This window comes from Papilio xuthus, unplaced genomic scaffold, assembly GCF_000836235.2.
Source record: "Papilio xuthus unplaced genomic scaffold, Pxut_1.1 DF826923.1, whole genome shotgun sequence".
NCBI lineage: Eukaryota > Metazoa > Arthropoda > Insecta > Lepidoptera > Papilionidae > Papilio > Papilio xuthus.
Genome location: NW_013531726.1, coordinates 3,933,178 through 3,946,700, shown reverse-complemented (window position 1 = coordinate 3,946,700; position 13,523 = coordinate 3,933,178). Strand labels below are relative to the sequence as shown.

The 13,523-nt window shown below is 31.6% G+C and overlaps 1 protein-coding gene across 6 annotated transcripts in view; it reads right to left on the bottom strand.

Moving 5' to 3' along the window:
- Positions 1–3,226: 3,226 nt before the first annotated feature.
- how (protein held out wings) overlaps positions 3,227–13,523 on the bottom strand; it is a 64,596-nt gene continuing 54,299 nt past the window's right edge. The window contains exons 3-8 of one of the 6 annotated variants that reach the window (XM_013318527.1): positions 11,159–11,275; positions 10,544–10,684; positions 10,157–10,277; positions 8,864–9,205; positions 6,226–6,338; positions 3,227–3,810 (exon numbers count right to left, since the gene is read on the bottom strand). In XM_013318527.1, the coding sequence (XP_013173981.1) occupies positions 6,265–6,338; positions 8,864–9,205; positions 10,157–10,277; positions 10,544–10,684; positions 11,159–11,275 (795 nt within the window). In that variant the 3' untranslated portion in view covers positions 3,227–3,810; positions 6,226–6,264. Of the gene's footprint in view, positions 3,811–6,069; positions 6,339–7,064; positions 8,081–8,863; positions 9,206–10,156; positions 10,278–10,543; positions 10,685–11,158; positions 11,276–13,523 lie in introns of those variants that run through there. The other 5 variants (XM_013318529.1, XM_013318526.1, XM_013318530.1 and 2 more) reach the window with 5 other exon arrangements.

Sequence of the window (13,523 nt, the reverse complement as noted above, 5' to 3'; positions counted from 1 at the left end):
TAGTGTATATATAATCAGGAACATAAATAAAAAAAACACGTACATTTTCTAAATAATATATTTACTAATGCCAAATCAATCTTAAACACACATCAAAACAGACATAAGTAATATGCACAATCTCTCTTAACTAAAACCAATAAAGGTCGATATAAATCTATTTGATTTACGATAAACAATTGTAAGAATTCATTTTCCTCTATAAGTAATACTTTAATGAAAAAAAAATTAATAATAATAATATAAATATTTACAAAGATCAGTTTAAGGCACTTTATTAGTGAACTGCCATAATGCATACAATAAGTACAAATTATAAAAAAAACAACGGCGTAACAAAGTCCGCTAAATGGCACTTAAATGTTTCAAGAAATCTTATTGAAACATTATTATAAAACTATTTTATAGCAGACTGTAATGATTTGTACGTTAATATGATTTCATCACAAACTTTTTATTAAAATCTGTTAGAATTAATCATTTTTAAATACCGAACGTTATGGCATTGCATTTTACTGTAAATGCTGTTTTTGTACAAGAAAATAGAAAGAAGTGTTTTAATTTTCAATTTTGTTTACATTAGAAACACTGATCTCTAAATGGATAGGCGATTTCTATGAAATTTCAGCTTTTACTTCGTTCCGATTTAATCACGCGTGTTGACATGTGTGTTACATGACAGTTAATTATATCTTTGTTATTAATTCGAATCCACACAACCGCTACAAACCGCTTCCATCAACTCCAAAATGGCGTTAATCAAATAAGCACAAAATACTCAATCTTATAGCCAGTCCATTTATAAAGGTCAGTGATTTGAATACACTCCTTACTTTGTACATCTGAAGTTAGCACTAACTAGCGTAATACTTGTCATCTGTCTTCTCTTTCTATCGTAGCTATTGTGTATAAGTTCGTCTCTCTCGCATCCTCATACTGTAACTAACTTCAGACACAAAAGTACAGAGTAGTATTCTATAATGAATATATTTATCGTCAAAAATATATTTTCAAATTGTCGTAAAGTATGTAAAAGTATATAACAGAATAGAAAAAAATAATTTAACATAGAAAATAAAGAAAATTGCATGCAAATAATCGTGTATTTTGTCAAATTTAATTTTCAAATAGAAACTATGATTTTAATAAACACTATAGATGTTGATAAGTAACAAAGGAAGTAAGTCTGGAAGACATTGTGGTGATAAAATATCGTATTCTATTATTCAATTTAAACCAAATTCGTTAATTATTATTATATTATGTAGTTGCTATATAATATTTCAAACTGTACGAAATTTTAAGCCAATAACGTCTGTTTTATAACAGAAATGAAATACCAACAAATTAAGTACTTAAAAGTATGGACGGAGAATGTAATCTTGAAATTGATGCTAAATGTTTGTGAAATTAAATTGCTTCAAATGAAATATATTGAATATAATCTTTTAACACTAAAATTAAAGATGATTAAAATTCAAATAAGTATTTAAAAAATTAATGCGACGTTACTAAAGTCAAACTCGTAACTAATAATATATATTTTTATCTATCCTTAATAATAAAATATTTATTTAGAAGAATGTGATATAATTTTTTTAATCTCAATATCAGATCTCTCTATTATAAAATGTAAATACTCGACGAGCTAAAGACATCTGACGAAAAAAGTTATATCTCATAAGAAATGTAACTCTTTACATCGGATAAAATATCGAGACTAATAAAATATCAATTAAATTAACACACCTATTGCACTAATATTAATAAATGTTAATCGATTCTTATTGCTTTAGAAAAATCTTCGAATTAATTTATTGTGTATGTAAACAAGAATCACCCTAACTTAAGGTAGGCTCCGAGCCCCTCGGTGGGGACGTATAGTGAGCTGATGATGATGTGAACAAGACTCTTTATCTTTTCCTCGCATATTAAGAATTATTTGCGGAAAAATCTCAACTTTTAATATTTTTCTTTTTTTTAATTTAACTTCATTTTCCTTAAAAAATCACAAAAGTACTGATAAAAAGTGACGTTCGTACTTATACAATTTTAGATTTGAATTGGAATTAACTCCAAAAATTATTATTAGTAAACTGAATGCCCTTACTGAGCTTGTTTAACTTATAATAACGGTGATAAGTTTTTAAATATCAAATTCCAAACCTACTCGTGCACATTAATATAGGACTTAACCTCATGACGTCATAGCGACCTTGGAAAGTTCAGATTGTGAAATTATCTAAAGATAACTGAGTCATTATCTATGCAAAATGATAGAGGATTTTTAAAGTCTCATGTTATTTTGTATTCATAGTAACTCTTAATATCAGAGATTTTGTTGGTTAATTTTCAGTTTGATAAAAATACGCTACCAGAGATTCCCTAGAGAGATTGCTACAATCCTATTTCATACTAAACACAAATCTAAATAAAAACTATAAAAAAATATCGAGATTAAATATCTGCTGTATACCTTTCAATCAATTTCAATATGATTTATTCATTAACATTTAAAAAAGTTAACAATAATTTAATCTCTTCTAACTTTACTTAAATAGCGTATAACAATTTGTATAGAACCGTTTAGGTGAAAACATTGTACATGATAAGGCACTTAGTATGCACAAAATATTATTATTTATAAATATTAAGCACTAGAAAATAAAAATATAATGCAATTATTATAATGCACTTGTTATAAATTTCATCATCTTCTTACCAACTTTATTGTTTTGTTAAAAGGAAGACATTACCTTGATAATTTTTGATTTAATTTTCAAATAAAAAAACCTAAATTACTCTTTGGCTTTGAGGTTAGAAAATATATTGCTGTATATGATTGAAAGTTGATAAGTCGATGAGTGTAACTTAAATTTAATTTATTTGAATAGAAAAAGCAAAGCATCTTGTAATACATACTTACATTATGTTTCTTCGTAATTAGCTGGTGAAATCAGTGTTGCCATCTTCTTAAAATTTCAACTAGTTGTTAAGTTGGCAGCATTTACCATAGACTGTGTTCAATTTGTACTTGTTTTTATTCTATAGACTTTAACTAAGATTTATTTTTGTGAAATATAAATAGGTAAAGATGAAAAGGCTAAGATATTTTCAGAGAAAAAGAAGTTATAAAATCATAATTTAAACCTAGAATATTTTTTAACCTCTCGCTAAAACTGTAAAATGATTTTTTTTTATTTCATGTATAGTATAACATTATGTTAGTTTTTTGTTGTGCTTAAATTAAAAAACAAAAAAACTTTTCTATTTTTAAACTACAAAGTACACATAAGAGCATCCGCCATCTTGTAACAGCGAATTAATTAAATAAAATTTAAAGACGGCGCTAAATTATATTTTTCAAACAATTATTCGAAATTTTATAAAAAAAATATGTAAGTATTAATGAATAATAAAGATCTCTTATAAACTTATGATAAATACTTAACTATTATAAATTTAGCGCCGTCAAAGGACACGGGTAACCTAAAATTGTAACAACCAAAAACGTTCAAGTGATACAATAAGTAAATAAGTCGATGGCGTGTGCCATTTCGCCACAAATATAAAATGTTAATAAAGTTCATTATGTTATAAACATAACAGGCATATAAATGTTAATAGTTAGACTATTAAATACATAGTATATGTTAACGTGAAAGGCCCAACGATATAGCTACGGTGATCGATGTTCCGATGGTAGGGTTACGCGGCGGTGGCGAGTGGCATTGCGGTGGCATGGCGGTGCCAGGGGCGTGGATCCGCGGCCGCGTCTCCTGTTAGTGCCACTGCTCCGTTAGCACTCACCTAGCGGGGTTAACGAGAAGAGAGAAAACAGAATGTTAGTTCAACAATGTCATGGTCCGATAACACCTCTAGCCTCAATCGCGAGCTCTAGTTCCAGCGCTTTCAAGCTGCCGATACCCGATACCGCGAACTATAAAATTACTATAATATTTTAAATGAATGGAGCGCTTTACCAAGTTAAATGTCAAAGTGGACTGGCAGCGCGTTTGACCTTGATCACATGACTGTCTTTTACATGTGTTCAAAAGACATGCAGCTAATAAAAGCGATAAAACGTGATCTCGGATTGATATGACCGGTGTACGGAATTTAAAAAAATAGATAAAAATCGATCAATAAAATAATTTAATTAAAAAAAATTGTCGGGAGGCTATCAGGCATTCGTGCCGAGACATTATATTCTCACTGTTTGCGGCCCGGTTAATATACACTGTATAAAATTTAATTAATTAGTTTACGTAGTTAATGGTTGAAAAAAAAATATATGTTAAATAATTTAGTGTGATATGATCTACGATATAGGATTAAATGCCCAATAGTTCCCAAAGGGGCAATGCTTGAGACAGACGATGTATCGTGGCTTAGTCATGTAGTCAAGCAGTGCCCAGACAAGCATAGTATATTTAATCACTTGTATAACCATAGCACCCAGATGCAAGTATGTAAGTTATTCAAAACATCGCACATAATAATCAATAATTGTATATAATAGCATTCGTTTAAATAATTGTTAATTAGTCTGTGGACGTATTTCATTACATATTTGCATGTTAGTGACTTATATAATATAGATATATAATTACAAATATTCTGCAAATTGTGACGATAGCAGTTATGATAGTGCACTTGGTAAATATTGAACAAACGGGGACTTGGCCTTGTGGAATGTTAGTCGTGTGAGGCTACAACTGACCTAATGACTACACGGCATCAACTTAATCATTGTACAATTTACATTTACATTATACGCGATCAGCTAAAAGAAAACTCAACACTTTTTTTTTATAATTTCAGACAATTTATTGCATGTATATTTTCTGAAAATGCATTTAATATTTACAATCAACAATTTTAAACAATATCTTACACAAACATAGCTTATATAAAATTCTTTATAAAAATAATAATAATATGAGAATAGCATTTTGAAACTTAAAATCAAATTTCGTGTAAAGAAGCGTGATAATACGTAAACGGCATACGTCTGCCCGTTTTGAAATCCACAAGGACACAAGTGCAAATCATCTTAAATAAAATAAGAAAAAAAAAACTTTCAAATACGAAAGCCTAAATATAATTATAATTAACTAAGGCAAAGAAACAACTAGCTTAACGTTTTACATATTTAAAAAAAATCTTATTTTGACTATGAAAAAAGTTGTGGTTATTATGAAAAATAAGTCAAAGGATAAGCATTTTTTTAATACTGGACTGATGGCACATTTCTGAAAATGCTATCTCCCTTGACAAATACTGGACGAAAATTAAGGAAAGAAGGATATCACAACCAGTGAATAGCACCTGAGTGGATCTATCTGATAGAAATATGATTGGAATATTCTCAAATAGAAAGATATATAAATAAGTTGTATATCGGATACTTCTTTCCATTAAAAATAATCTAAATGGTACCCGAAAACATTACTCGAGGTGTCACAAGTCATGTTGTGATGACAAATATCAAAATTTTATATTGAATATGACACTAGTATAATAAGTTTTAAAAGGCGTAAAATAAATTTCAGTTGCATCACAACATGCTCAGGTCTAAAAATCTATAAAAAAAAGAAATATAAAAATCACAGTTTCAAAATTATGCAGTGTCACTTCAGATCCGGTGTGAAGTAATGTTTGATAGACATCCTATCCACATACTAACTAATAAAAATATCTAATAAGTACACAATATAAATAGAAAGGACACAAAGAGATAATAAAGCAAAGGCACTCACGCATTACCGACGAATATTTTTGCTAATACAATAACTAGATTGCGTGACTAAAGAACAGATATGTCGTGGGACACCATTAAGCAATAAATGAGCAAGATTCGTGTCAAAATCAACTTTATTTCAAAAAAAAAATTAAAAACTTATAAATTTGATTTTAGTACTTGATTTTCAATTAAAAGAACTAAATAAAGGGAAAATTTAATAATCTTACTAATAATATAAATGTGAATGTTTAGATGTATGTTTGAAGGTATCTTCTGAACGGCTTCATGGATTTTGCTGAAATTTTGCACAGATGTAGAACTAACTTTTTTTTTAACTCAGATCGGACGGAGTCACGGGTGACAGCTAGTGCGTTAATGTAATTTAACTTGATAGACACGAAAGTTACACATTTATACAAAAGTTAAATAAAAATTGCAAGCGTATTCATCGAGAGCATGCGTGCGCGCGCGCTTTTTACCTTGTCAATAAAATGGCGGATGGAGAGCGTTTGCGTGAATTAGGGCGCGGGTAGTGCGGTGCGCTGATACGGATGCTCCCGCACTTGCGCGAGACGACCGCGCCGCACCACACCTAGCGGCACATCCACATTATAATCTGCCTTTACACACAACATTCTCCAAATCTGTCGAACATTCTCGAAGAATAAACTGCAATTGTACACTCACGAATACATTTCACATTTTATTTTTAATATTTTTAATACAATAAATATGCATTTGGTTTTACTGTTGAAAAAATTTGTATGGATTTTTTTGGGTGACCAAACTTATTCCATAAATGCTGGAAAGAAATGTAATCTCATTAAATTTAAATGGCATATATACTAATCTCTTAAACTTTTAATATCTTATCTATATTCGAATATATTATCACTGCCAAATATTTTCTTTTTCATTTTTCTAAGCCAACTTTTTGACGCGACTATTTTTTTTTTAATTTGGCAGCATCACTAACGTCTACTCATTTAATCCTATAATTTACTTATAGTTAATTTAATGCTTTGGAAATAAAATTATGAAAAAAAAATAATTACTGAAAAATTTTCGGGTATTTATCCCTTCAAGGTACAGGCGATGGCTGGTTTATTAATTTCTTTTTTTTTAATCTGACTTAGCAGCATTTCTGCCGATATATCTAAATATAAAAGGCTGTATATTTTTATAAAGCTCACTCTTTTATACTAACTAATAAATCTTTCAAAGATAATAATAATACTTAAATCTATGGTATGTTTATAAATATTATAAAAAAAATTTATAAAATTACTAAATAAATCAATAAATTACCATCAATAATATAACATTATAAATTGTAGTTTGATAAAACGTAAAATTAAAAAAAAATCTCGTATAAACCGCCTAGATTGTTCTAGAATTGTTCGTATATAGTAAATATTAAAAAATGTCAGTGTTATTAAATAGTTAAAAATATTATATTCGTATGTGGATTTTTTAATAAATTTTTTAATTGGTCCCTTTTGCTTGTAATCGCCGAATATATAAAATAATTCGTCATTCAGAGATTTTGGTGGTTAATAAAAACTCGAATTGTTATTCACATTAAAATATCAAAAGAAAATCTAATATAGTTCATGCAAGATGATGATTTCAATGGTTTGTGAAAACTAATAACTTTAAGTTCAAAAACATACATTCTGATAAACATATTGTTAATATATTAGTTATGTTACAAGCAAGGGTTATAAAGATATATTATATGTTTTTAAATATTTTTGTCTACGAAAAAAAAATATATAATAAATAAAAATTATAAACAATCTACATCTTTGTATATGAAATATCGGTAACTTGAAACGTTTCTATTGGCAGTTCAAATGATTAAACTAAAATATTTAACTAGAAATAACGAAACAACTTCCATGCCTTCTTAACACGAGACAACGGTCAAATAAAATTCGCAATAAATATTTGTAAAATAAAAAAAATAATATAAATATTAAAAAATCTGCTAAATAATATTTTTTTTAGTTTGTTCATAAACTTAATTTTTTTGTTAACTGTACAAAACGGATGTAGGTTATAAAGATCGTCTAAAATTATAAACATCGAAGGTACAAATATTCGAGTCACTAGACTAAGTCGTACTTAAAATAAAATATATTATCTTAATGTATGCATATGCATGGCTTTTATGAGTGTAGATGGCGCCCCTCGCAACGGATCGCAGACGCGGAACTTAAGGACGGTATAAATGTTGGAGACGATACGGAGATTGTCGATTCCTGTCGTGCCTTATTGTGGTCTGGTGCGATTGCGGCCATTGTCAAAAGCCAGCGAGCAGATACCTTGACGCTGTAACCCCATCAAAACGTTTTATTCACACAGTTCAAATAAACTCGACGCCATTTTGGATTAGTCGGTTAGTTGCTGTGTATCGCCGGTATCATTGTTAGATTACAGATTAAAATAATTACTTTTAAATTTTTAATTATCTGTATTTCAATTTGAAATTAACTTTCGAATTAATTTGTAGAATGGGGCATTTGAATTTTAGTTAAACAGGCAAGACAAGCTAAGCCTGACAAAACCACAGAGTAAAAGGCATGCAACATTAAAAAAAATTGAGTCAAGAAAATTTCTAATTTACTTACGCATGCAGTGTCTGAATGAAAATTGTGATAGAAAAATTGCTATTGGCAATGTGAATACCAAAAAAAAACAATTTTGACAATAAGATTCGACATTTTGTTCTAGTTGTAGAATTAAATTTTGATTTGAAAAGAACCTGATACCGTGTGAATGTTCCATTAGTGTATTGTTTGATAGCATCTTCAATAAATAATTGCTTCTGCAGAGCAAATGAATGATAACGCGAATAGAATTAAAATACACTAAAATAATAAAAAAATATGTATGTATGTATATAACGCACTAAATGTATCAATGGATCAATAGAAATGTTATAAAAGTGCGCTTTTAATATTAACACTTTCACTGCTGCTACGATTTTTTCGTATGAACACGTCAGGCAAGTAGGCACTGAAAGTGTTAAAGCGTACAAAATCGAACTTTCTACCAAACAACCGATTACGAGATGCTATCAAAAGGTGTGTAATCAACGGGCGAACAACCCACCGGTATGGTCAGCGGCGGCGTACTCGGCCGTGAGCAGCGGGTTAGCGGCCGCAGTGAGCGCTGCGTAGTTCGCGTAGTCAGCGTACGGAGACGCGTAGATGAGCTGGTGCGCCGGCTCGCCCGGGGACAGCAGCCCGGCCGCGGCGCCCGCACCTCCACCGTTCAGCAGGCCTGCCTGGGCGCCAGGACCGGACATGCGGGGTGACAATATCAGGGGCGCCCCAAGCGGCGCCTGAGTGCGGAGAGCTACACTGCCCACGCCGCCTTGTGGCGCCAACAGACGCTGTGTCTCCGCCGCTGCGGCAGCAACGCGCCTCCACTCCTCGTCCGCTGTGAAGTCACCTTAAACGCATCAGCAATGTGGGATTTGTTGCAAAGTTTTCCATATTACACAATAAATATAATTAAAAAAAAACTTAACCTTATACTAGACTTTGCGGATGGACATGAAAGTTGGTAATGACAAACTAGTAGATTGATATGGTCTTAAATAAATAATAAACATATACATACTGCGGTATCAAAAACAAAGATGGTAATTGACCGTATTGATAGAAGCATGAGGTCATGAGGTCTTATCAAAGAAATAATTGTTCAATTAAGAATTTAAGTCTTAAATTAAGAATAGTATATGCACTAAATGTAACTCTGGATACTAAACTCCGTATCGGTTGAAGGTGCACAATCATAATAACAAGGTGCCACTAAGAAATGAAGTCACCCATGTTAATAATTAATAACCGTAACAAGCCACAAATCAATTTAGTTAGTCATCGTAACGGTGCAAGAGATGACTCAGATCTGTTAAAAATAGTCACAAATTCAGAACAACAAACCCAAAGGCGATGTGCAAAGTAAAACAAGCTATTTTCTAAAGTAGTCCTAAAAAATTAACTATGATAGCATAATTTCACAGAATAGATGAAGAGAACTATCATGGAATTTTTTTATGCGTTGGCGAGAGTTCATTTTATAAAATGTGTCAAATTTATTTACAAATAATTTAAAATGTTCAAAGTATGTCAAGAGAAAATATTTGCCTACATTTTTTCCTATTCTGTTATCTTCCCAGAAGGCACTGGCATTAACATTTTCTCAAAACATAACTTTAAGGAGCATAAGTTGATGATTGTTGTTAGGTCAATTAGACCTCTTTTCCACTAAATGACTAGCTTAGTCACCTTATTCATATTACAATAGGTGTGGCAGTGAGGTGCAGTGTCTGGTTAGTGGAAAAGGGGCCTTAGTTTCTTAATGTAAGTGGTTAGTGACAAAACATAAAGGTTTCCATACTTATGAGGCACTGACCGTTGACGGGCACGACGGCCTTCGCGCTGGAGTCGCGGTACGTGCCATTTATGATGGCCAACTCCATCAGTTGACGCTTCTTCAGCTCGTCTTCGCCGTCCGCTTGCTGAAATGAATCACAACGATTACTAATCTTGCAACAAACAGTCATATCGTCGTCAGCTATACAAACACAAATAGAAACTGGAGCCTACTCTAACTTAGGGGTGATTAAGATTTATTTTAGTACGCTGGCCCAATATGAGTTGTGAACTATGAACTGACTCTTCAGTAGTCTAACAGTTTTTTTAGTTTTTAGATTTAAAACAGATTAATTTTGATTTCGGGTCCCAAATGTATTGTGATTAATTTCTGATATAATTTTTGTCTTACAGGTACAAGCAGACGTTTGACTTCCTCGACAGCCCTGGCGAGTTTTATCTTCGCCCTATTCTCAGTATCTTCTACTGTGAGTAGAACGTGCAGGTCATCAGCCAGGTGCTCCCAGTTTGGCTTGCCGCGGTTCGCATCCTCCTGGAATGAAGACGAGTTAATTGAGATATTGAACAAAACTGAACGACAAAAGGTTGAGCAGTTACTTTCCATGATAATGAAATTAATAAACCATTAGAACTGCTATGGAACCTGATTAATACCAATATTTTAACCTTTTTAATTTAGATTTAAATTGTGAAAAGAAATTTGTATACAGATTTTTCCCTAGTGAGGGTTAAGGTTATTCAACTATGAGAACCAATAGCTTTTTATATTAAAACATTTGAATGAACTTTAATTATTACACAGAACATTTTAAAGAAGAAATTTTTTACCCATAATAAATTACAAAGAAGATTTATAATCCTTCCTGCAGCAAATCCAAAAGCTGCATGAAAAATGACAAATTGTTAGTAAACATACATATCTAGTACGATTATCGTAGATTGCACAAAGTATTTGTTTAACAAGCAAAGTAAGACGGGAACAAAGAATGTTATCGAGTCGGTTTACCTTTTTCTTATCTCTCATGGATCCTTTTCCTCTGACCATGATTTTGCATCCCGTTTCCTGTTCCAACTGTTTAGCGGTCATACCCCTGGGACCTAGAATCCGTCCCACGAAGTTGAACTGTAAAAAGAGAATAAAAATATTCAATAAATTTTACATAATAAGTTTGAAGATAATTTTGACTATTTAGTCGACTTATCATGTCCAACACTGGTATTTTCTGATTGTCTATGTTGAAAAGTCTTATTGATTACTTAGAACTGCATACAGTCAGATTCGTAAGGGCCGGCAAACACGGACTCCTATGCAATCCGTGTACGGTGGCTCCAAATGTACTTGCACGCCCACGGTGCGTTTAGTCACATAAAATTACGCTTTCATCACTATATGTTGAAGAAATAAAGCCTAGTCTTAGTTCAAATAAAGATTCGCAATGAGCTATGAGCCGAGTCCTAATTCGTAATGAACTAAACTGAATGCTATTAAGACGCGAGATTAATTACTCGCAACGGTCCGCACGCACCGTGTTTCCTGGGCCCATTAACTCAAGAACGTGTAGTACATTTGACACAACCTCAATTCCAATGCTTGAAACTTCGGTCCGGTGTAGACGAACCGTGAACCGGAATCATTCCGGCGTTGTGCCGTCAAATGGACCAATTGGCACACAGCCAAACAACACGCTCGTTATAGTCGCAACAATATAAAAGGTCTGTTTTGACGGCTTAGATAAACATAGGAATCCGCACCAGATCAAACGATGTTTAAATTTTTTTTAATTACAAGTTAAAAAATAATACGAATTTTTGGTTATGTCCCTTAGAACAAACCCTTAATTACTTCATAACATTATTAGATGTAATATTGAGAACACTACTTTGACTAATATATGCACCAAACACGCGTTTCAAAATTTCGTGCTGTTATTTTTATACAGGAAAAATAGGACAGCTTGCAATGTACCTAACGATGCAATACCAAAGAAGAGAATGCCAATTCCGTATGCAGAACAGACAAGTAAATTTGCACCGATCGACCCTACATTCCTTAGGTAAGAAATCCCATGATAAATCAGTAAATTAAGATTTTTAGGCGAAAATTTGGGATGGTTTTTTAAATATTTTATTATAAATTATATACTTTTGTATTACGTGAAAACTTTCCACATAGCCATCGTCTGTCAATAACATCTACTTTATTAAACCCGATTGCAAAGCGGACGTAGGGTTAACAAAAGGGCCAAGAGCTCTTTATAAAATACGTTGGAATGTTGGAATGAAACCAATAAAACAAATATTAAATGAAGAAAATCTTAGTTAAATATTTAATTAATATTTTGAGAATCAATTATTACTTTTGTAGTCTTATATTTTTTTTAATTTAAATAACATTTCTTTAACATCATAATTTCTGCTTACATAAATAAAATGTGGGTTGAGAGAATAAGAGTTAAATTAATCCTGGTATCCCCTGAATTCTGGAACGGTTGGCAACCCTATTAAACCGAACGCAGCGCCATTTTAAAACAGTGTCGTGTCACTTGGCTGCGCGCCCATTTCTTTGACTTTTCTCTCGATAGTTAATGTTTAATACAAAAAGGGGTTCCTGTTTTTCTTGCACTGAAAATACGTTGAAACATTGTACCAAGTTTCAAATTTACACATCCCATTCTTAAATACTGTCACGTTTACTGACTTGAAACATCGCTCATCAATGTCAACTGATTCAAAGAAAATTCATTCATTTTAAATGGGGTTTCCATAAATATTGTTTTTAAATAAAAAAATATTTATTTCATTGAGTGTTTTTAATATAGAATTGTCTGATTTTGAATATTAATGTTACTAGTCTTAGTAATATTATAAATGCGAATGTTTAGATGAATGGATGGATGGATGTTTATTTGAAGGTATCTCCAGAAAGGATGCATGGATCTCGCTAAAACTTTGCATAGATGTAGAAAATAGTCTGGAAGAACACATAGGCTACTAATTATGTTTTTTTTAATGCAGCGCGGAAAGAGTCGCGGGCGACAGCTAGTAGACAAATATGTGTTGCAATTGAATGTGACATGTTTAAAAGATTTTTAAATTTCATAATATTATTTGGTCGGCTTTTAAAAGATAGGAAAAAAGTGAATAATCTTAACAGAGTAGTAAAAACAAATTCTTAGTCGTCATTAATCAACATTTTTAAACATCGTTCTATAATTTATAACCCACATAATATTGTAACATGAAATTGTGGAAATGTTTCGGATGCGTTATGTTTATTTGGCGCAACGTAGAAGCATCCGTTTATTTTAATCGACAAATATTTATAGGAAACGAACGTAGAATTTTTAAATATAATATTAAAAATTGCCTCG